Below are 24,407 nucleotides of genomic sequence, written 5' to 3'. Positions count from 1 at the left end.
CAACCGTGCTCTGATGACGCACCCTGAGTGGAACACTCTACTTTACCAGTGGCCTGCGTAGCTGGGCATGGTACTCCTGATGGAGTCTCCAGAACAGGGCACAGTACTTCAGGTCAGGGGTCACCAGTGATACCAACAGTGCTCCTAGAGCGTCCCTGCTTGTTGTAGCTTTTCCTACTGATCCCAACATCCTTCTAGGTCGGCCCGTGGGCTGTCTCATGAATGACCACACTGTGGCGGCCATTTTCTAAGTTATTCCCAAAGTATAGTTGGGGCCCCGGCAAGATCTCAGCTCCAACTCTAGCCCTGCACTGCTCCTTGGGGAGTCTGTGCCCAGACGACATGCATTTGAAAGCACTGAATCCCCTAATTAAACCACAAGACTTCAGCCAGCCTTTGATGTGTTGGCAGCCACATTCCTTCTTTAACCGGCACGTGGCAATTTACTTAAAGATTAGGTCACTGCGTCGCTCTGTGTCAGAAGGCAAATCCGTTGACTCATCATTATGCATCATCATGACGTGACGAGAAGAAAAGTACTACCTCTAGAGCCTAAAGTCAGGGAAACTAAATAATTCCATAAAAAATCAAGTATTTTAGTCCAAAAGTCTGAAATCTCCCACTTTCTGCAGTGGCGCTTTGTGTGAACTATAGTTTGGCAGCCAGCTCTCACACCATCTATGATACCTTTTGGGGTCCTGCAGGTCAACACAATATACACCACTCACTACACAAAGCTCCTCATATCCAGGACCTCGCCTTGCGGCCCTGGTATGAGCAGAGCCCTGTGGCCCCTTACCCCATGACCGGCCCACTTCCCACCCACTGCCTCGAGCCTGGAATGTACCAACCTTTGAAACTGGTGGTGGTGAGAGATCCCTTCAAGGTACAGTACCACTGTGAAGAATGAGGGGACATGCATTTGTGGACTGAAGGAGGGCGGGTGTGAAGAGGGGGTGGTCTGTTGCTTAAGTATGTGTCTTTTGTTCCTGTAAGAAACATAAACAGGTTTTAAGGGAAAGAAATAAAAATTAAAGGGCATCATTCCAAACAAGATCATTTGATCTGTTCTCTGCGCGATATCCCTTACAAAAATATAGCTTTCCATTTACTTTAAACAGATTGATGCTGGGTACTTCCATCTAAGTGCTCCCTAAGTATTCCCAATTTTGAAAGATGTCGGAATTACGTTTCAGTAAAGTGGTTTGTCGAAGATCACACATATTTTCGTCCAGTGCAGAAAAAGGGATTAGAATTCATGTCTTTGGGTCCCACGTTTCATAAATTAGCGGCTAGTCCAAATGTCCTCCTTACAGTGCATGGGGACCCATGTGCGGTCCACAGTGCCCTGTTCTCCCTGTACATTTCAAGGTGCTGGGCGGACTTGGTCCTTCCAGGCCACAGCTGGGTGTTGAGATGGAGGCAGTTAACCCCAAGTTACCTGACTGCTGCTTGTGATCCAGGATGTGGACTATTTACTAGCGGCCCATAGAGTGGCGGCGAATCACCACGGTTGGTCCATTTGAAATACCCCCTGATTTGAGACTTAAGAATTGCCATTCCTGATAAGCACATCTCAACAGTGCTTCTGAAACCGACAGCGCAGGCTTAGAGTTTCGAGATCCTGGGGTTCCATGTTTGTGAGTGTTATCTCCCTCCCCCAGTGTGGGCAGGCTGACCTGCTGCCTGCAGAAGCTTGGAGTCCTTCCTGCATCCAGAGACCTGACTATGCAACATGCATCTACCCTGCTCCCCTGTCAGGGAAGCATTGCAGAACTAAAGGGGATCTGTGTGGGAGGCAGGGAGAAGAGGCCAGCCAGAAGATATATAGGTGGACCTCTGGCGAATTGACGGACAGCAGCCCAGGTGTGCTTAGTGAAAAGTGTGAAGGTAGCGGTGATTAAGATCAAGACAATACAAAGCGTACTAATAGCGTAAGGGAGAGATGTAGGAGAGTGGGCCATCGGCTTGGAAAGGAAAGGGTGTATGGCCAGAAGGATGAAAGAGAGAGAAAAAAGGAGATAAGCAAATGAAACAAGCAGGGACAAGGGAGGAGGGAAGTAGACAGTAGAAAAAAGAAAATAAATCAGGAGGCTATTGTGAGGGGAGATAGAGCCAAAAAGGGGAGAAATTAGGTGAGAGCTCTGGAATCAAGGATTAAATGAAGAAGGCAGCAAGAAGGAATGAAAGAAATAAGAAAGGAGGGAGGGGAGAGTAGATAGGGGAAGTAGAGCAAGAAGGAGAAAGGGAACAAAGGGTCTGATGGCGTATGAAGGAAGGGAGGGTGGGGAAAATAAGCAAGGAGTGAAGAGAAGCAGAAGGGAGGAGAGTGGCAGGAGAAGGATGGGACGTGCTAACGCGTAAGACAGAACATAGTAGTTTCGGCGGCATTTCTCATGAAAGGTAACACAAGTCCCCTCAAAGGAGAAATAAGCAAACATTTAAGGGTGGAGAAAATGGCGTTTCGGATGCACCTATAGGGCGAGCTGTCATATTCGCCTCAGAGGAGGAGCCAAAGAAAATAGTCTGTTTTCACCTGTTTGGAACATCTGCAGCAAATGTGGCGTGTTTCAGTGTGCAGGGTCCCAGGGGTAAGCTAAGACTCGTGTTTGGGTGTTAGGAACTCTGAGCTTTTAGGCTTGGCACTCTGGCATCCCTATGTTTCCACTTCGGGAGATGCGCCGGCAGCTCGCCTTTCTGATGGGCGTGTAAGCTGCTGCCATTGCCGAGCCCGAGGGGTGTGAAAGGGTAATACTAAGGGTAAGGGTGAGAGGGATTCGCGGGGATTACTGAGTCAGCCCTGATTTCTTTCCGGTGACCTGTTTATGTTTCCCTGTTGTAAATAAGCCCCATGTGTGCAGCTGCTCTTGTGTGTCTCTGTCACAGACATGTTTATACATGTGATTGCTGTTGTGCTCTACCATCGTCCTCATGTGGAGTGATTAACTAACAGTGGAAGGGGGTGGAGGGGGTTGGTCTCAGACTCCCCTGGCTGCTTAGGAGCAGTGGACTGTCTTTGAGCTTTCCCCGTGCACTGATGCATGACTGCGACTTCCGGTGCACGCAAGGACGTACTGCGCTGGGAGCATTGACCTCTGCCTCAGTGCCAAACTCCTTCCTGTGGAAGGAGCATGTCCCGGGGAAGTACCGCTCACTGGTAATTGACCACTGCCCTTTTGATGGATGCCGAAGGATGCTAGTTGCCATGGAGATGGAAGCAACTCCATTCCAAGACCACTTGGAGCTGGCAATAAGAGACGCGAGGCAAGCAAAAAAAGGGAGAGGAAGATTAGGAACTAAGGGAAGGCACGTTAACAGAACAGAGATCAGTCCACTTCCCCCACCTGCCCTCCGAGCACAGCGCCTTAGCCTCCTCGACAGAGAATAAATATCAGTTCACAAAGATAGTAGGTTATGATTCGTTCGATCTCTGTTGCAGAACCCACCATCCTTTCCACTTAGATACTATATTTAGATGAGTGCCTAGAGCCATCCAAGGGTGGGCGAACCATGGGAGGGAGGTCATTGGAAGAGTTAAGATGAGGGCCTCTCTTCACTCCCAGGTCATCCTTCTCCTGCAATGCAGAGCCAACTAGATCCAGGCAGAAATAGCTCGCTCCTGAGCAGGCCAGCTATGCCCAGACAAACATAGCTCACCCCTGGGGGTTCAACTAGTCCCAGGCAAGCATTGCTTACTCCTTAACTAGTCAACTAGACCCAGGCAAACATAACTCACTCCCAAACGGGTCAACTAGTCCAAGGACAACATGACTCACTATTGAGCAGGTCAATTAGGCCCAGGCATACATATCTCACTCCTCACCAGATGAACTATGCACAGGCAAACCTAGCTCACTCCTAAGCAGGCCAGCTACGTCCCGACAATCATAGGTCACTCCTTAACTGGTCAACTAGGTCCAGGCCTACATAGCTCACTCCTCACCAGGCCAACTATGCCAGGCAAACATAGCTCATTCCTGAGCAGGCCAACTAGGCCCAAACAAACATAGCTCACTCTTGATCAGGCCAACTAGATCCAGGCGAAAATATCTCACTCCTGAGCAGGCCAGCTAGGTTCAGACAAACATAGCCCACTCCTGGGGCTTCAACTAGGCTCAGACAAGCATTCCTTACTCCTTAACTAGTCAACTAGACCCAGGTAAATATAACTCACTCTGACGCGAGTCAACTAGACCAGGGACAACATGACTCACTATTGAGCAGGTCAACTAGGCACAGGCAAACCTAGCTCACTCCTGAGCAGGCCAGCTATGTCCTGGCAAGCATAGGTCACTCCTTAACTGGTCGACTAGGACCAGGCAAAGATAGCTCACTCTTGAACCGGCCAACTATGCTCAGACAAACATAGCTCACTCATGAGCAGGCCAACTAGGCTCAAAGAAACATAGCACACTACTGAGTGGTTCAACTAGGTCTGGCCCAACATAGCTCACTCCTGAGCAGGACAGCAAGGCTCAAACAAACATAGCCCACTCGTGGGGGGTAGAACTAGGCTCAGGCAAACATTGCTTACTCCTTAACTAGCTAACTAAACTAGACCCAGGCAAACATAGCTCACTCTTGATCAGGCCAACTATGCTCAGACAAACGTAGCTCACACCTGAGTAGGCCAACCAGGCCCAAGGAAACATGGCACACTCCTGAGCGGTTCAACTAGAACTAGGGAAACATAGCTCACTCTTAATCAGGCCAACTATGTCCAGACAAACATAGCTCACTCCTGAACAGGCCAACTAGGCCCAAGGAAACATGGCACACTCCTGAGCGGTTCAACTAGGACCAGGGAAACATAGCTCACTCTTTATCAGGCCAACTATGTCCAGACAAACATAGCTCACTCCTGAACAGGCCAACTAGGCCCAAGGAAACATGGCACACTCCTGAGCGGTTCAACTATGTCCGGGCCAGCATAGCTCACTCCTGAGCAGGCCAGCTAGGTTCAGGCAAACATAGCTCACTCCTGACCAGGTCAACTAGGCCCAGGAAAACATAGATCACTATTGAGCAAGCCAGCTAGGTTCAGGCATTCAGACCCTGTAATGCGCATGACTGCCACAAAAGCAACACAGAGCACATTCCAAATACTGCTTTAAACAATAGTGAATATTCATCACTTTTCAAAATAGTACATGCAGCCAGAGTGTCATTTCCTTATGTTGTTATCTACATGAAGTTGCCACGTTAATTATATCCGTATGCCTTGCACATATACATGACGGGTACCGTGGGACCTCCATTAATTCCATGAATCATCCGAATACGAACTCTAAAAGGCAAGAGGTCACTACGGTCTACTCGGGAAAACATCCAATTTTTTTTTTCAGGGGCACGCCCCAAATCCTCCAACTCCTTTAATTTGTATATATTCCCCAACACCCACACCCAAAATATATATTTTTATAACCCCCCTAAAAATGGCGATGAATTTTTTTTTCGTTAAAAAATCTGCAGTAAAAAACCCAGTGAAAAAACATCCTGCGATGAAAGGACGTTGTACCATTTGCTGATACCCTAAATTGCACGTAGTTCATACTTATAACACTCTCACTAGTGGGTCTTCAAATTTACATTGTCTGAGAGCTGAGCGTACCTCTTGTAACAAATGCATTTGACTTACATGGGAATGAAACACTATATCACGCAGTTTACAGATGGCAAAATGGGTTCCAGGGCACTGGAAATGTGGCGTGCTCTAGAGGCGTACGATACTCGTAATGAGGCCCAATGTATTGAATATTGGAATGTACCATTGCCATTCTGAAAGCACGCAGTGCCGCACACTTTAGGGAATCACCTGCTCTCATCCACTTATTCACTGCACCTCAATATGTCTCTCTGCATTATACTCACGCAAAGCTGTTCTGCACCTCAATAGTGACTAATAGAACATGTCTCTGTGTCAATCCTTGCATGTCAACAATCAGTAACACACCTGCCTTCTTAATCAACCTTGATAACCCTCACTCAAAGCTCTGTCAATTGTCCAGTGTCTCATTTGAGGTGACTAACAATACTCACGTGTGCACATGCACACACATGCCACCATCTCCTAGCATTCTGGGAGTCCTGGGGAAGACGCTCATGCAAACACACACACACTCACAGTTCACAAGTCTTAACTCATTCTGGAAGTCCTAGGATAGACACCCCACACACGCTGTCAAAACATCACTTGCAATCCTGGGGGAGGGGGGAGTACACACTCAAATACAGTACACACATCTCATCACATTCTAGGAGTACTATAATAGGGACACACGTGCACACAAACACACACACACACTCTTGATTAACCTCACTCCTCTTCCTGTCACTCGTGGAAACAGAGACAATCGTTACACAATCCATCTGTTTCTTGGAGATACAGTGTAGCCACAGGTATACACAACCACAGTCCGCACACCTCAGCAAGTAGATGTGCAAACACAAATAAATACACAAATACGCACCCAAACAAATAGTCCCCACATTGCGTATCTTTCTTCGAGTCCTAGTGGAGAAGCACCCATTCACACACGCACGTGCTCACACAATCCACACATCTCGGTTCAATCTACAGTATACACACATCCACACACACACACACCACGTCTATACTCGTCCTCTCACCCTGGTAGTCCTAAAGCGGACATGCGCATCGCCTACGCGCACCTCTCATGCACACACCTTTTTTTTTTTTAATATATTTTTATTTTGTTTTAAGTGAAAACAGTACAAACAAACTTGTGACATTATGTACAATAGGACAATTGACACTTAAGAAAACACAACACTGCACTCCCCCCCTCCCCCCCAAGAGCTTATCAACAGGGTAGTTCTGTATCGACCTGGAGTGGCCGGGTGACTTCCTCCTCCGAGGCAGTAGGTTCTCCTCGTACCCCAAACAGACCAGTGACTAACAACCTCCAGGCTACTAGGTTGCCCACATCCTCCTCCCCGCATTTACTGCATGCCTCTTGCCAGACCATGGTTTCAGCTTCCGCCCATTTTTGCAGATCCCTCCACCACATCCCACTAGGTTTGTAGCATTGCTTCCAGTTCATAGCTATCCTCCTCTTAGCGAGTATATACGCTACGTCTCTCAGTTTCCCCAGATGTCTGGTGTTCTTCGGTCTGGGGAACCCCCCTAGGAGGCAAGCCCAGGTCGTGTCAATGCTTATCGGGACCCCTTTGTCTGCTAACTTCTGTGACACTTCTCTCCAGAAGACTTCGATTACTGGGCAGGACCAGAACATATGCGTCATGTCCGCGTCCTCCTCGTTACATTTCGGGCATGCCTGCCTGCCCGAGTTCGCAAATTTAGCTATTCTCTTGGGGGTCATATACGCTCTGTGCGTGATATATAGTTGGATTTGCTGTAATCTAGCATTTCTGGACACTTTTTTATGATATCCCAGAGCCCGTTCCCACATCCCATCAGTCATCTGAGCCCCCACCTCCATTTCCCATTCTAGTCTCAAGTCTATCAAGTCCTTTCCCACCCGGGACATCACCACCTCATACAATCTGGAGATCTCGTGTCCGCCCTCTGATATATCATATATTGTATCAATCAGGGCGTCCGGATCCTCCGCTAACACCGTCTCAGGCCAAGATTTTCGGATAATCCGTACCAACCTGAGGTATGTAACGTATTGGCCCCCATGTAACCCAGTCTCTTCTTCTAGGTCTGCAAAATCCTTGATGGCCCCATCCTGCCATATATCTCCTAACGTGGCCAACCCAACCGATTCCCAGTACATTCTGATCGTTTTCCTAAGTTGACCATCCTCCGCAGTCAAGGCGACCAGTGGCACTTGCGGCGAACACGGATCCAGGCTTTCCAGTAGCCGACATGCTCTACGCCACATTTTCCACCCAAGTAACAGCATACCAGGGCGAAGATTTAAGTCTTGTCTAGGGACCCAGATGATCTCCTTCAAATAAAACGGGGTACAATCTGTCCCAACCAACCTGGACTCGGGAGATTCCTCATCAGAGAGCCACTGTGTAACATATTGCAATTGGCTCGCTACATAATAGGCCTCAAAATGTGGTAATTTAATCCCTCATTTATCGTAGAAGTTTTGCAGCTTCCACAGCGCCACTCGGTTGCGAGTGCCGTGCCATAGGAAGTCCCTGCACATACTGTCGAGTTTGGTAAAGAACTTCCTAGGTATTAAGTATGGTATGTTGTTGAAGAAATGCAGCAGTCTAGGCAGGACAACCATTTTAAGCAACGCCCCTCGCCCTATCATCGCCAGCGGCAGCTTTTCCCAAAATCGCATGGACGCACGGATTTTATCCACAGCAGCCGCGGTATTGTGCAGATGTTCGTTTACCACAGTGTGATATATGTCTATTCCGAGGTATCGGAAGGACTCGGCTGCCCAAGGCACGGGCAATACCGGTAAGCGTTCCGTGGGGACCCTCGAATAGTACCCTAGGGGGAACATGCTCGACTTGCCAGGATTAACCGCTATGCCGGACAATTCGGCATACTTCTGCATGACCTCCAAAACATACTGGAGGTTCTCTTCCGGATATTTTAGGTACAGCAGCAAGTCATCGGCATATAAGGATATCAAATGGCTCTCTCCTCCCACCTCGATGCCCACCAGGTCATATTGCTGTCTAAGATATACCGCTAAGGGTTCCAGGGCCAATATGTATAACATCGGGGACCAAGGACATCCCTGCCTAGTACCCCTACCTAGGCGCCACTTATCGGATATCACCGATCCCGTGCGCACCCTAGCCGTTGGCTGGCTATACAGCAGTCTCGCCCATCTGATATAGCCTGGCCCAAACCCGTATTCCCCCAGGACCGCAAACAGCCACGGCCACCTCACCGAATCAAATGCCTTAACTGCGTCTAAGGAGATCACTGCCATTTCCTCATCTCTTCTGTTCCCTTCTTCTATCATCCGGTGGAGCCGCCTATGATTATGGGTTATATTCCTGCCAGGGACATAACCTGTCTGATCCGAGTGTATCAGTCTGCCGATGACCTTGCGCAGCCTGTCCGCCAAGACCGCTGTCAGGATCTTACTGTCTTGGTTCAACATCGACAGCGGTCTGTACGACCCACAGTGTTGTCTCGGCTTGTTAGGCTTGGGTAGCGGCACGATCAGCGCTTCTCTGAGCGTGTCCGGCAATCGGCCTCCCTCAAATGATTCGTTATACATCTCCAGCATAGGGGGGAGTATCTCTGCGGTATACGTTTTGTAGAACTCACTCGGGAGTCCATCAGTGCCCGGGGTCTTGCAAGTAGGCAGCCGTCTCACCACCTCTTCCAGTTCATCTATCGTAATGGGACCATCTAACTCCTCCCTTTCCTCTGCACTAATCCTGGGCAGTTCCATATCTTCCAGTGTGTCCCTGATTTTATCCAAATTGTCTTCCCCTTTGTCCTCATACAGTGCTTTATAATAGTCTAAGAAAGCAGCGTTAACCTCTTCCTGAGTGTGAGCCTCCTCCCCATCTTCCCTTTCTATCATCATGATCGGGGCCCTGGGGGTTTCCCTCTTATAAAGCCATGCCAGTAGGCAACCAGTTTTGTCACCGCCTGCATGTTGCCTCTCCACGTATTTCCTGTAGTTGAGGTCACAAAACCGCTCCCAAAGCTCCGAGCATCGTTGTTGTAATTCGAGTACTAGGTCTGTGTCCCCCCCCCGCTCTGGTACATTCACGCTCCAATTCTTTCTCCACTTTCTCCAGCTCGGCTAGAACCCCCCCTGAAGGCCCTTTGATTTGGAAATAGCGTCGCCCCTCACTACCACCTTGAAGGCCTCCCAAAGTGTACCAGCCGAATCCACACTGCCCGTGTTCTCCTCAAAGTACCTTATAATCGTCTCTCTAATATCTTCTCTAAAGACCGGGTCTCTGAGCGCCTCCGCCCGAAGGCGCCATGTTGGAATACGCCCTCTGGGGCGGCCATATTGCCAGGCCATCACCAAGGGCGAATGGTCCGACAGGACCCTCGCTCTGTATTCAATCTGTGTAGTTGCTATCGCCACTTCTGGCGTGGCAAAGAAGTAATCTAGTCTCGTGTGCAACTGTTGAGGGGCCGAATAATGAGAGTACTGCAAGGCCGTGGGGTGTTTCAATCTCCAGACATCTTCTAGTCCAAAGTCGTCTAATAGTACCCGTAGAGCCCTAGCCGCTGGGGTGGGCCTGTCCACTTTACTGTCGGACCTATCTATCTTGGGGTCAAGAACACAGTTGAAGTCCCCCCCCAGATGATCGGTTCCGCTGCGCACGGGCCCAGGCGTGTACATAGAACATGACTTTATTTCTTTTCAGGTAATTATTGAGACCACGGACGTTCCAGGTGGCAATCTTGAGGTCACCCATGGCAATTATGTGTCTTCCCACCCCACTTACGGGAACCTCCAGCGGTTCTCATGACACAGAAAGCGTCCCACTGCAGCCACTCCGCGAATAAGCTCATTCCCAAACTAACCACACACACAACCAAACTCCAACTCCCTTTCCCCTCCCTCACCCACCCTCCCCCCAACACCACACACCCCAACTGTTGCCCAGCTTCAACAACAGAGCTCAGGCACCCCCACATCTAGTTCCGCAATCACCGATCAGTGCACGGAGCCCAGTAGGGTGAGGTCGCCCTAATGGCCACCTAAGCTATTGTGGGGAAAGAGTATCGCTCCATGGGGCTCCCGTTCGATAATAATCCCAGTGTTTGTGACAAACAGTACAACCAACTGACCTTCCATACCGAAGGTTCCGAACCGACTATAATCAAGTCTCAGAGTCCATGAGTCGCGCCATCTGGCGACGCCATTTTACGCCTTCCGCAGCTCCTCCGAGTCCTTCTGGGGCCGGTCCGCCGATTCTTGAGGGCACCCCTGTGTGTCGAGCCACATGGCGTCCTCTGGGGTCTCAAAAAATAAAGTTTTATGCGCCTGTATAACCTTCAGTTTTGCAGGGTAAAGCAACATATATTTATAACCTGCCTCCCTCAGCCTCCGTTTCACAGTCCCAAAGTTCATGCGGCTCCGCTGCACAGCTAGGGTGTAATCCGGATACGCCGTGATGTTTGCTGTTCCTCTCTTGATCGTGCCTCCTTTTCAAAAATGTTCCAATATTCTTTCCCGATCACGATAGTTAAGAATTTTGGCAATGATGGGTCTGGGCGGGTTTCCGGGAGGCGGCCTCCTCGTTAGGGCTCTATGTGCTCTCTCCACTGCGAAGCCTTGGGATAAGGCCCCTCCGGATATCTCCTGCAGCAACATGGTCTCAACAAAGTCAGTAGGGTCACGGCCCTCCGTCCCCTCCGGTAGGCCCACAATGCGGATATTGTTGCGACGGGCTCGTCCTTCCGCCTCCTCCACTCTACTTTCCAAGTTGCCCACCCTTTGGATTAGGGCGTGCAGTTTTGCCTTGTGGGTGGCACAGTCCGCCGTATTCGGGCCAACTTCTTTTTCCAGGGACTCTGTGCGCTCCGCCAGAACCCTAACGTCTTGTCTCAGTAGATTGACGTCCTCCTGGACCTCCCCAACTTTGAGGTCCAATGCCGTTTTTAATTCAGAGACAGCCAGTTCTAATTTCGACTCCCAGGCCGCTCTCAGGTCCGCAATCGCTGCCAGGATTTCTTGGTTAGAGCTCGAAGTCGTCGCGCCACCCACGGCCGGTGCATCTTTATTCTTGGTGGCGTCCGGGCCCGGGGACGTTTTGGTGAAGTTGTCCAGCGTGGGCTGTTTCGCCTTGGGTCGCACTGCCTTACTGGACATGGTTCTGAGGATGTGCAGGTCTGCCGAATGATGAGTGGGCGCACTGCACGCTGACCTGGTTAGGTCTTCCCGCAACTCTTTTCAATTCCGTCTCGGGCCTATGTCGGCCATTTTGAGTCGCCCTTTGTTCTCAGCGTCTCTCGACTTTTCTTCGCCGTCGTAGCTACTATGGCCTCCAAAAGTTCACAGTGCTTCGGTAGCACCTTCACACGCTGGCATGCATATCGTCGGTATTCAATAAGCAGTCGCACCGCACTAATTTGCCCGGATCTGTTCAGGATCTCGGGAGCTCCGCTGGAACGCGTCCTCCTACATGGCTCTCGTAGCCACGCCCTCCTCTCATGCGCACACCTTACTGTGCACGTTTTAGTCAAAATGTTGGAGAATAAGTACTCACACACGAGCACTGTATGCAGAGTGTTGAGTTGACATAAGGCTGTATGAAAATTTAAAAATATGCCCCACCCGCACAAATACGGACACACACAAACACTCACTAATGGGTGCTGTTTAGAATCGGGCCAAGATGGCGGGTGCCTCCTCTTCGTGAAGGCCACAGGGACACGCCCAGCAGGACGAGGTGGTGCAGCGCCTTCAGCAAAGGCGGGTGAGGCATCAGAGAGAGCAGGAGAAAGGGAGCAAGCAGGGTAGGGGGGTATGGGCCAGGAGAGGTAAATATGCATTCCCCAGAAGGCTGCCACCGCTGGTGCTAGGGGTATTGCTGACCTCTGTGCCCGTGTGCTGGGGCAGTGGGTGGTGGAACTGGTTGTTTCAGGAGGGTTGGTGGGAGTCACCTGGGTCTGTCTCTTCAGGATAAGATGACTTGTGGTCGGTGTCCACCTTGTTCCTAGTCTCCAGAGACTTGGTAGGTGATGACTGTCGGCTTTGGCTTGTTGCTTCTGATGGGATAAACTTTTGAGGCACCATGCATTGTGTGTGAGAACATGTGTGTTGCATTCCTCAGTGGTCAGGGCTCGTTTGACTGTCACACCAGTGTATGCAGCTCTGTTATTGTAGGAGCCCCACTGTACGCCCCTGACCATCGCCAGACAGAACCTACCCATGGCCGGGAGAATAACTCAGGGGCAACGGCGTGTCTTGGAAGCAAGCCACGGCAGAGCAATACAGGTTTGAAACCAGGTTCTGCGTTTAGAGACTTTTCTCCGTTATTAAGTGTGTAATAAAAGATTAAATATTTGCTAATCCTGACCTACACTTGCTCCCTTCTCTCCCCAATAATTGACAGATTTCCAATAACTCACAGCCATTCTTTATTTTAAACCCAGATGAATGTGTAAGTCATAATTCGGCATTGGAAACCCAATGGCCGGCAGGTAGATTATTGCCATTCATTTGACTCGGCACATATTTTACAGGTTAAGCTTTTATTTCCCTCTATTGCCCCCCTGCACCCTCACCCTCAGCCTTCCTGGGAGCCTAAAGTACTACACAGCCGGTTCAGGGCCTGCTTTGTTCCCCCGGGTGTGAACTGTGAGCTGTGTGGGCGCAGTATACCCGCATGGACGGCTGCTTCCACTGCCCACATGCCTATCCCACCCATGACGTGTGGCATCCCCAGGGTGAATGGGGGCTTAGTCATAGCCCTTTCTTCTTCAGGCATCTCTTATATACTTGTATTACTTCCGGCATCTTACTCGATTATAACCAAAGTGACCTGCGTAGAGGCGTTGCTAGGGGGGGTGGGCTTAAGGGACTATAGCCCTGGGTCTTTTGGCTGTAACCCTGGTTAGAAACTCAGGGGCCACAACCAAAAGGCTAGCTAGCCCCGAGTCCCGCCAGTCCTGACATTAGCCCTGCCCCGGATCTTTTCCAGACCTAGCAATACCCCTGCGATTTAGCCAAGTGGAATGGCCTGTCCTTGGGTACTCTTCCTGGTGGGGAGAATGCGATCTGTTCTGCAAAACCCAGCAATGATATGTTCCCCAGTCCTCAGGCACTTATAGCCACGCCCCCACACAGGCTGCCTGGGTGTGGTTTCCCAATTCTTCCTGGCTCCCCAATCAGGGCTTCAGCATTTGGCTTGGCCGGCTGGTACTGGCTTCCACCAGCTTCGGCCTACCACCCGCCTCACAATACAAAGACCAACTCTCTAGAGGCTGGGCCTCTTTAAACTCTGGCTCCCCCTATCGGCCTGCCTGTGATGTCTAGGGTTTGGCTATTTTGTGTGCATGCAAGTTTACAAGTACGTTGCCTCAATGAAGTGGCATTTGTCTTGTTTGTTATCTGCCACTTTGGGTCACCACGTGACTCGAGTCTTATTGTGTATGGAGGAAAGGAAGACGGCTGGCACAGTTCGCGTGGTTGGAATGTGGTTTGTCGCACAAAGTTGCAGGCACTGTGTTAACGAGGGAAGGCCTGGGCACTGCCCAGCATGTGTGATGAATCGTGCTTTTTGGAGGGTGAGCCGGAGCTGCTCTTTTACGTGTGGCCATTGGTGTGCCCTTTGTGGCAGGAGCAGGTGTTACGCAAATCAAGTGAATTGGTGTCGGCTGAATCGGCAGCCATTGTCCGAATGCAGGATTTCAGGCATTTGATGCTGTGCAAAGGTTCGGTGGATCATTTTTATAGCAACCTCTGCAGCTGTGGAGTGGACATGTTGAGCCATGAGATGTTTTGGGAATGTGGTGTTCCTCAGGCTGTGCGTATACCAAAAGAGCAGCAGAATACACTTTCTTGTCAGCCTTGTCACAGTTTATGAGCATTAAATTCAGCATCACAAGTGCGCAAAGAGTCATTCAACCTGGAACCAACCGCACAAACAACCGAAAGGTTTTACTCTTGGCCAAAGGTCTCCTTTTCGGGTATCATAACATGATGACAGACTTCTCAATGGTGTCACTGTGGTTCTTCGAGAGCAGTCTCCCTCACATAGAGTTTGCAAAGAGCTTATTGAGGGATCCCAGATCACGCTAATCAATTATTCACACACACACACACACACACTCTGTCCGAAACCAAGGGTTACTTTTGGAAGTCAGAGCTGGCACGCACATCACAAATGTTTCATTACACACATCTCATCACATCATGCACAACTCCCCCCGCACACACACATACGGACACACACACACATCTCAGAGGCCAAATAAAGATAGTAATTGTTCAATCACAAACAAGCAATCAACAGAAACTGAGGTTTAATCTCATTGCTAATCACAAATCTACCTGCTTCTCGGTAAACATAACTGATGCATGTATCTATTTGAACTGGAAATTATCATTTTATTCTCTGCAAAGAAGGGGGGTCATGTGTCATGTGTTCAGAGGGGGGAGGGGGGTTGAAGAGAACAAAGTATGGCGGACATGCAAAAAAGTGCCAGAAAAGAGAAGCAAGCAGGCAAAAAAATGGGTCTGAATGCAGACAGGGAGAGACGATGCAGAGAAGAAGGATATAGTGGTGAGAAGGAGGAAGCAGATATGCAGGCACGAGTGGGCAGGGGGCACCAGATCACCTTGCCAGGGACACAGAGGCAATGAAGGATGAAAGGGTGGTCTGGCTAGCACAGTGTCATCCACCCAGGGTGGGAGAGCCTTGTCCTATTCCGGAGGTCAGTTCATTCTTTCATGCCTGGCTTGCCAACATATCTTCCTCAGGGTCATCCGGTGGTATGGGTGGTGCCGCATTTGAAGTATTATACAGTGCTTTACAGGGTGTCTGCCGTTGATGAAAATTGGGGATGAGCCGTTTAGTGTACTCTCTCGGGCTCCTCTGATAGCTTTCTGGTATAATATGTAATGTTTTGTTAAGGCACCATCAGGCCATAATCCAGTTATTTCTCTTTGCTAGAAATCAGTGCACCCTCCAAAATTACTGAATCGCTTTTCTTGAAAGCTACTCTACTGTCTGTGCCCAATTTAAGTCCAGTGTCTGCAAATGTGGTTCTCATGTTGTTCTCAACTACAACTCCCATGGCTATGGTTGATGGAAGCTGTAGACCAAAACCTCTGGAGATACAAAGGTTGCAGATCCCTGTGGTAATGCCATGGGCTTTGAGGGTCTTGTCCGAGGAGGGTGTTGCTTTCCTGATACAGAGGCACAAAGAGTCTATTCTACGTCAGGAAATCGCGAGGCCTTGACTATGCTGTGATATGAGTATCTCTCGGCGCAACAAGAAAATATCTGACCTCTTTGGAATAGTTTTTTTTTTTTCAGTGCCGCGTACATTGAAACCTCCATTGCATTAGCCACAGCAGCAGTATCTCTGCGGCTGCGCGGTGGGTGCACTCCCATTCAGCCCGATGAGAAGACTACTGTGTCACTACTGTCTGGCTGCATGCGTGTGCATGTAGTCTTACATTGGTGATGATGAAGAGGATGTTGTCTCCTTCCCAAGATGGGTGATCCCTCATTTTTAGTGTGCTTGTCTAGTGCATGCTAGCAGTGTTTGTCCACCATTGGATGTTCTTTTGGCTTCCGGTTTCCAGGTGCACTACACACTGAGTGATATTCCACTCTGAAACTTGGCATCCAGTCTCTTTTGCTGGGGTTACCCTGACCCATCGGCGTCCCACCACGTCCTTGGAAGAATGCCTTGCCACCTCGGGGGTCATTGCCAAGACATGTGTTACGGATCACACACTGTGGTTCACCTGTGATAGCTTCTCTCTCCTCCACCCCCCCTGTGCTCTCCCTTCTGTAGCCCGCGCCCCCCACCCCGCCGCCTCTGGCGCCTTCGCCCTTTATTCCCGCCGCTGCAGGCAGTCTCTGCAGAAGGCCTCTTCTGAATGAGGCAGATGCAGACTGCACAAGTGGCCCTGATTTCCTCATTGTTGCAAAGGATTATTTTTGCGTCGACAATCAGTGGGTCATTCTCTGAGGCAGGATGGGCGCTCGTCAGTGGCGTCTTCTGCTTCTTGAGGGGCAAGATTGCAAGATGGAGCAGGTTCTATTTATAGTCTGTGCGTTCCTTTGACGCCAAGCCGGTCATCAAAGCGTCTTTCAAAGCTCTTTGGTTCCTTCGTCTATTTTCAGTGAATCGCTTTAAAAGTGTGAACGGTTGATTTCCATATTCAAAGGACATTGGTTGCATTAAAAACCAGCAAGCCTCCGTAGCTCCATGATTCAACATGTGGAGCCCAGGATGTGTGTTGAGGAGACCGGCAACGGAGGGCTCGATCTGCCTGGTAATTGACTTCATTGAATCCCCCACCACCCTGCATCGAACTCATCCTCCTCCCAATCCCCCATATCCACAACCCTTAATTGCATCTATAGAATTATTTCCCCACATAGTAATTCAATGACGTCTTATTTATAAAGCGCTTTCGCAGAGCGCTTTACAAAGAACATATACGCATACAATATAATTTATTAACCTCAAAAGGATGAGTTGGCCTCGCCAGGATTCAAACCTGCGACCGGCAGATCACAGCAGCGAGCACTCAACCCGTTGAGCTATTTTACCAGCATAAAAGTACTGCAAAGTAATTTGCTGTGTTAAAACAACAGCATATGGCATCTGAAATGGTGCTGTCCCTTGGCAGTCACTCGTGATGTTCTGTATTGTGAGCCAAGCTAAAGAACTTGAGTGCCAAATTGAGGAACTCTATTATAGTGCTGCTCTTTGTTCTTGTTCTCTTGGCGGTGGGGAGGTGAGGCGTCCCCTCCATGCGGCACGCCCGTCAACCGGTTCCCTCTACAGCGGGGAAAGCAGGCAGCTCGCCACCTCATTTTTAAAAACATTTTTTTTTTCCTTGGGCCCAGTTGGATTTGGGCCAGCCTCACGTTTCTCTTCTTGCGGGCCCAGTTGGGCTTGGGCCCGCCCCATTTCCTTTGTTCGTGTTGCTGCGAGCGCCGGCGTTAAGGAGCACGCCCATTCCTTGCGGGGCTGCCAGAGCCCTCCACACTCTTCCTTTTCTTGTCTTTCACCTCAGCGGCATGGGTGTTATCGGGAGACGCCCCTTTTATCGGGCCACCGTAGGCTCTGTGTGCCCCGGTTCATGAGGGGAGCACAAACTCCCCTGCTCCAGAGTGCATTTTTTTTTTCGTGCGGGCCCAATTGGTGTTGGGCCCGTCTCCCATGGGGGCCGCGCCAGCTGTTTGGCAGCCCCCCTTTGCAGCTGTTCCCATCTTCTCGGTGCCGGCACACGGCCGCACCTCCCGGCCAGCTTGGCAGCCGCGGATCCCGCACAGCGTGTTTTGCGGGCGGGAGAGGTGCAACACATCCCTCCCTTGCGGCGGATGCCGTTGCATTCCTTCTTGAGGGCCTCTCCCCCACTCGGCGACCACCCGCATTCTCCCCGCAGCGGCAGGGCTGCATCCCATGGTAGAAGAGGGGCAGCATCTCACTGGGCCCGCAGCATCTCACTGGGCCCAGCCCTCCCCCATCCTCCTCCATAGTTGTGGCCAGGCAGGGGGGGGGGCGCACACATGCGCCACCTTCACGGTGCAGCGACACCGAACAGCCAACTGTCTTCACTGGGGGAAAGGAGGGGGCCGCATCTCCTCCTCCCGTGGCGGCCGCAGCAACTGCTGCTGCTTCCACCATGCGGCCATCCGCCGCCCGGGCACCATTCGCAACTCGGGCCCTGGGCCACCCGAACCGGCGGGCGCCGCTTCTGCACACGCGGCTTCCTCGCCTCCACTGAGGCATCCTCGTCGACATTGTTGGGGGCTGCTCCGGGTCACCGGGCAGCCCCATACACTCAGGTCAGGATCACCCGACGGGTCCCACTGTGCTGCGATCACGCCGCTGATAATGCCGTGGTGGTCACCCCGCGGCGCTCCAGGTCACTGGAGCCCCCACAGAGCTGGGGTCACCCAGCACACGACGGCCCGGCTCTGGGGGCACCCAGGCCAGGGTCCTCTCAAACTGCCATGCTCACATGGCCCACAATAGGGGGAGGTCGGCGTTGGCCAGCAGGGGCGCCGGCCTCGTGGTGGGCCTGGGCCCTGGGCCTACACCACGCGATGTTGTGCCAGGCAGGCACACAAAGGACGACACCGGAGTCAGCTTCAGTCTTGACTGCCGAGCGGGAAGCAGCTCGGACCTTTTATTGACTTGGTCACATGGGGAACCATGTGACCACAACACACACTCTGGGAGAGACCATGTCCCCCTGCAGGGGTGACACGCAACAGGTACCATGTTTGTCTCTTTTCAAAAGAGCCCCCACAGTTACTTCCCATTACTGCTCTGGCTCTATTCGCGCATATATTTTTGCCGAGTTAAAAATTGGAACTACCTTTACGTGCCTGGCAGAGGAGCGCTTTTCACAGTCATATTCTACCCCCTCAAAGTGTCTGTTGAAGGGATGCGTGTCGGGTATTTAGTGCCCATTTGGAATTAGTCTCCCTTCTGACCTGGGACTCACCACTCAGATTACACTCTGATATTCTCGCAGGTGACGGCTGGCCATATGCCTTGTATTCCCTTAAATTGGCTCCAGACGAACTTTGTCGCCAGAACTTGGATGCGCGGTATATTCATGTTCCTTGCTAGAAGTAAAATTGAGAGGCCCATCGGGGTGCGTTATCTCCTGCTACCATATTGTTAGCTCTCCTGCCGATCCATCAGTCCCACAGGTTCCCGTCACATGATCGGAAGGCACACAACATGGCGTCCGGTGAGTCTACGGGCAGCAGAGAGTGTCGCACTTCCCTCATGTAATTGGGCACAGGCTTTGTATTTTGTTGAGTATTTGGTCCTACAAATCACCGTTTAGGTATTTACTGTATCTTTCTTCATTGCTGAGTTTTGCCATCTCCTCGAAGCGCAGTCACGGCTGCGAGTCCGGTGATTTCAGACCGCTTATCTGCTCAGTCCCAGTTGAAACAGCTTCCCTTTTCTTGGTTGCTGGCTGTGCAAGGTTAAAGAAATACAGTATGTATTCAATGTTCCTTCCTTATATTCCTGAGAACTCTATCTCCCTCACTTGACCGCCCTGTCGAACGCCAGTGCGATTGTGTCCTCTGAAAATTGTGAGTGTGGAGACACTGCCCTATTGTGGAATGGCTGGAACAAGAGGCTGAAACAGAAAAAGCAGAATATGCTGTCTGGCTTGAGGAGGAGATAAGGGGATGGAGGATCACGAAGTGCGGCGAGAGGGGGCTCATGGAGGGGGCTCTTTGCATATATGCCAACATTCCAACCTACCTATGAGGGAGATTTTGTGAGAGAAATCGGGAGACGTAATTTTCCCCTTTGGAATACATTGGTGCTGGAATTATTTTAGGTGGGAGAGAGTGAAAAGGAGCAATATTTTTCATAGAAAAAATCATGAGTCTCCTGCCTAAATCGGGATGTCTTTGTGAAAATGTCCCCTAGGAAAAAGTCGCCAGGCAGGCGATTTTTTTCCCTGCACCCCTAAAAGCCTTCACCCACGTATTCTAGGATGGGCATTAATTACTATTCTAACTCCAGTCGTAGAATATTTGGGCAAAGTGTTTGATTTTCATGAGAGTGCAAATTTGGGGAATTGTCGGCCCTTGGCAAACTTTTCCCAGACACCTTTATCGCTGGATACCATGGTGAGAGGGAGTTTGCAGGTTGAAAAACAGAGGGTTCAATGAGAGGCGCAGGGAAGCGCGGAAGAAAATGAAATAAGGCGCTGTACAGGGATATGTGGCAGGGGAGGGTAAAACAGGAAAAAACAGACTATGCAGAGTAGTGTTGGAGACAAGGAGGCGAGGGTGATGGGGGTGTGCAGGGAGTGGACAGGGCGAGATGGGGGCACGTAGATCTTAAGAAAAAAAGGCCTTGTTAAGAGACAGGGGGGGCCGAGTAAGTAAAAAGGTACTAGACAGGGATGTGTCAGAGGTGGATGGGAAATGCATGTGGGGCCTGGCGGGGAAGAGGGAGGTATGTGGAGAATGCAGGGAATTGCACAAAAGGAGTGGGATATTAGTAGGGTGACCAGACATCCGGGTTTTCCCAGGACAGTCCGGTGAAATCACCCTCCATCCCAGGGTCCCGGGAGTTTTTTAATTTTTGTAACCCCGTCCAGGGTTTGCATGTTTGGGGGGCTAGGTAATTAAAACCATAATTTTCACTTTCAACACTTTCAGAATTTTGAAGTTGGAGGTTTGGCTCGAACCCACAATCTCTCAGGTACAAGTCAGAACACTTACTGACTGCCACAGAAACTGGCTTGGAAATTATTGTACAGCAAGCCTTGTTATATTAATTAGAGCTAAGGTTCGTTTTGAATTAACATGCCACGATTCACAGACAAAACTGCACAAATGAGATTATATACAGTTTATAGAAAGGAGAAGTGCTGGAAATATGGTAGGGGGGTGGTTGTGGGGGCGTGTTGGGGAGGGGCGGTAATTGGTGGGCTGCGATGGGGTAGTCCGTCTTTTATGTTGTTGGCCGTCCCGGTTTTTTGTTTTGAAAATCTGGTCACCCTAGATATTAGCAAAGGGCAAAAGGCCTCAGACTCTTGAGTGCCAGGTACAACATTTTAAAACAATAATTTACAAAGTTTTGTAAGACACAAAAATCATGCAATATTTGTCGTGGTCAGGTTTCACAGTATCACAAATAATTGAAAGGGACAATCACAATCAATTAAGGGACTATTTTCTCAAATGAAGACAGAAGCAGAAGGATGGAGACAGGAAAAGAAGAAATGGCCGAGACAGTGGCAACAGAAGGACATCATTACTCATGGCCATAGCCCCAACCAAGCCAAAGTTGTGGCTCAGCTGTAGGTAGACACCGAACAGTGGAACACTAATCCCAAACAGGCAGACTTAAGGCTTACTGATGAATCATTGAGATGACAAAGGGGTCCCATTCCAGACAAAGATAGTGGGTTACTTATCCCGGCCTCCAAATGAGACATACCTTTGCCAATTTCTTCAACCTAGACTGTTCCCTAGGAGGACAGTTCTGAAGGGTGGCTCTTTCACAAGTGCCCGGAAGCTGCAGGGTCAGGACACTCCATCTATAAGGCAGGAGAAGGCTTCTGGTTCCTGCCTAGAAAGCCCATCATGTCAAGTGTGGCTGTTCTCTAGATACAGTCCCAATCTTCCATTACAAGGACTGCACTGGGCTTCAGATAGCCATATTTACAAGTCTCCACGTCCGGTCCTCTGGAGCCACACCAGGTTTTCAGGATATATAAATAACTCCCATTCAGTTTCACTGTATTCAAATGCTCTTCTTGTAGATATTCTGAAAACATGGTGTGGAAATGCCCCTTGATGAAAAGACTGGGAGTCACTTGGGTGAATGATTATATGTCAATGTACTGTATTATCAATTAAGTGAGGTAGTTAGATGCACGCATATTGGGTAGGAAGGATGAACGAAAACAGACTTAGTCACCAGTTGGTTAAGAGGGGTATTACACGCAGATTGAGGTATCCATTTGTTGAGTGCGGTAGAGACACACACACTGGGCCATCGCTTGGGTGCCAGCAGAGGAGCTATCAGTAAAGCGCAAGCATGGAAACCCTTAACAGGCACATTTGGACATTTCCCCTTTGGCCCAAACAGAAATTATTGTCAATAATGCATAGATCTGACATCTGTGTATAGTCCCGATTGTTGCAGAGCAGCACCGGTTGTGGATGGCAAAATGCATTTGTTCCCATAGATATGTTTTTAATTGTTTGATGTTGATTACTTGTTTGTTAACTCTTAACCTCTTATCTTTAGCCACAAAAAGTGTGGGTCATTCTTTTCTCTCTGCACTCAAAGGGATGTGGTCTTTCATTTAATGTTAATGCCGAAGGATTGCTAAAAGTGTTGTCTTTCAATGTGTGTTCTTTGTGGCCCACGAATTACTCCCAGGGGAAGGTGAGCCATCTTCTGCCCCATTGCAATGTCCAACTTCACAATAGGCCATCGAAAACCACACATACATATGTACTAACCCAAAGTACTAATTTTTCACCCCAAACCTGATCCCCTGATGTGTTTTGGTTGACACTTTCAAACCATTGCCTCCCTCCTGCCTGTCCATACTGAGACAAACATTCTGGGAATCGGAACTCTCCATTTGGAAAAAATAATCCTTCTTACCCCGCACGTCCCCTATGACCCACATGGCTCTCTTAGACGATTATTGCCTGGGTGGGTCAGGAGCTTGGCTCATCTTTCCTCTGTCAGCCTATCTGTGCCAGTACTTCCTGGGCCTGCTACTTATCGAGTGTTATCTATTCATTTTTAAAGAAATCCAGTAAACCTGGCAGTGTTAAAACTGAACGAGCAGGGACTTTTGGACAAATTCAAAAACAAATGGTGGTACGACAAGGGCGAATGCGGCAGCGGGGGAGGTGATTCCAAGGTCAGCCCCAGTAAGAACAAACTAGCGGGTAATAACAGAGCATGGATAGTAACCAGCAACTGCACGGCCACACAGTGTTTAAAATTAATTATATTTATCAAATTAGTGGTTTCACTCTCCAGCCGTCAGTACTCACACATCCTTAGAACTATGTGTCCAAACAGCAGTTATAAAACTCTGCTGTTTCCCTCACCCGAACCGTACCCCCAACTTGGAGCACATGGATGCAACTGGCGGCCATTTTGAATTTGAGTCTTGACAGTATGTTTTTTTTTATGTTAAAGGATATTTATACCATGCACTATCACCACGGGAGTGCTCTCCTGTTAGATGGAAAAAAACAACATTTTAATCAGGCCAATTTCTTTAAACTCACATTATTGCATGTGTTGCTATTTTATTGTTGCCCTCGACTAGGACTAGAATCATGTTTCTGACAGTTGCCATTCATTATTTTTGGTCTCTGTCTACGGCCTCATGTGGGACTCTTCGATAACTCCAATTGAAAACCTTTTTTTTTTCATTCAATAGTATAGTTTCCAGTGTGAAAGTGGTATTAATCGGACGGTATCGAAAGTAGGAGAGACTAAGATGGGATGGATTTGCAATGGAAGGAAATGAACTAGTCAGATCTGAGCACAGTGTCATATTCACATCAGTCTAGTTTCATTGGTTGACAAGATGGCAAATGAGGCTCTTTTTTGAGCTAACTTAAGAACTGGCTAAAACAACCAGCAAAGAGTTTGTCTGAAATTAATATACCAGTTCTGATCCAAATACACAAAACCAAAATATGCAGTGACATTTTTCTTGCTTTACTGTGGTGCAGCCAGATGAGCCATTTGAAAACACTGCATTGTATGGTCTTTTTTATGTTTTGATTCCTTTCCCTTCCCTTGGTTTCTCTCACTCTCAAAGTAGAGGGTATGTTTTGCCTAAATACAAGATGGCCGTCAAGCGCTTCCCGTCGAAGCAAAGAAAACCCTTAATCCCATAAAGAGCAGAAGTGTGACTTTTGTGCTCCATCCCTAGTAACCTCCCCCACAAAGCCAGCATGAATGATTGAAGTGGTGGGCATAAAGGGCTAAGTTTGTTGGGACTGTTTCATTTGAACAGGGGCATGCTTATATCTGAGTAGATCAAGCACTGTACTGCTCGGAGGTAAACTCGCCTGTCGGGAATTCAAGAGAATTACTCTCTGGCTCGCGCCATTGAAAGGACTGTAGAGGTCCGGCTTTCCAGGCATGTGACAGACTTTGCAACAGCCCTACCAGCCTCTCAGTCTACACAGCCAGAAGAGAATCCTCCATATTTCCCTCCTAGCCAGAGCGCCTCCGTTATGTCAGCTTTGCATGAGCTACGATGCAGTTGAAATAACGCATACGTGCATGA

General features: G+C 49.4%; 1 protein-coding gene across 4 annotated transcripts in view; it reads left to right on the top strand.

The window, feature by feature from the left end:
- GRIA1 (glutamate ionotropic receptor AMPA type subunit 1) overlaps positions 1 to 24,407 on the top strand; it is a 774,249-nt gene that overhangs the window by 728,704 nt on the left and 21,138 nt on the right. For 2 of the 4 annotated variants that reach the window (XM_069653990.1, XM_069653988.1), the window contains exon 14: positions 22,901 to 23,015. The exons of the other annotated variants lie outside the window; for them this stretch is intronic. In XM_069653990.1, the coding sequence (XP_069510091.1) occupies positions 22,901 to 23,015 (115 nt within the window). The remainder of the gene's footprint in view (positions 1 to 22,900; positions 23,016 to 24,407) is intronic. 4 annotated transcript variants of the gene reach the window in all.

The sequence above is a fragment of the Ambystoma mexicanum genome, chromosome 3q (assembly GCF_040938575.1).
Source record: "Ambystoma mexicanum isolate Mex_15411 chromosome 3q, UKY_AmexF1_1, whole genome shotgun sequence".
NCBI lineage: Eukaryota > Metazoa > Chordata > Amphibia > Caudata > Ambystomatidae > Ambystoma > Ambystoma mexicanum.
The sequence above is the reverse complement of the archived record's forward strand: the minus strand, read 5'-3'. Positions and strand labels throughout refer to the sequence as shown.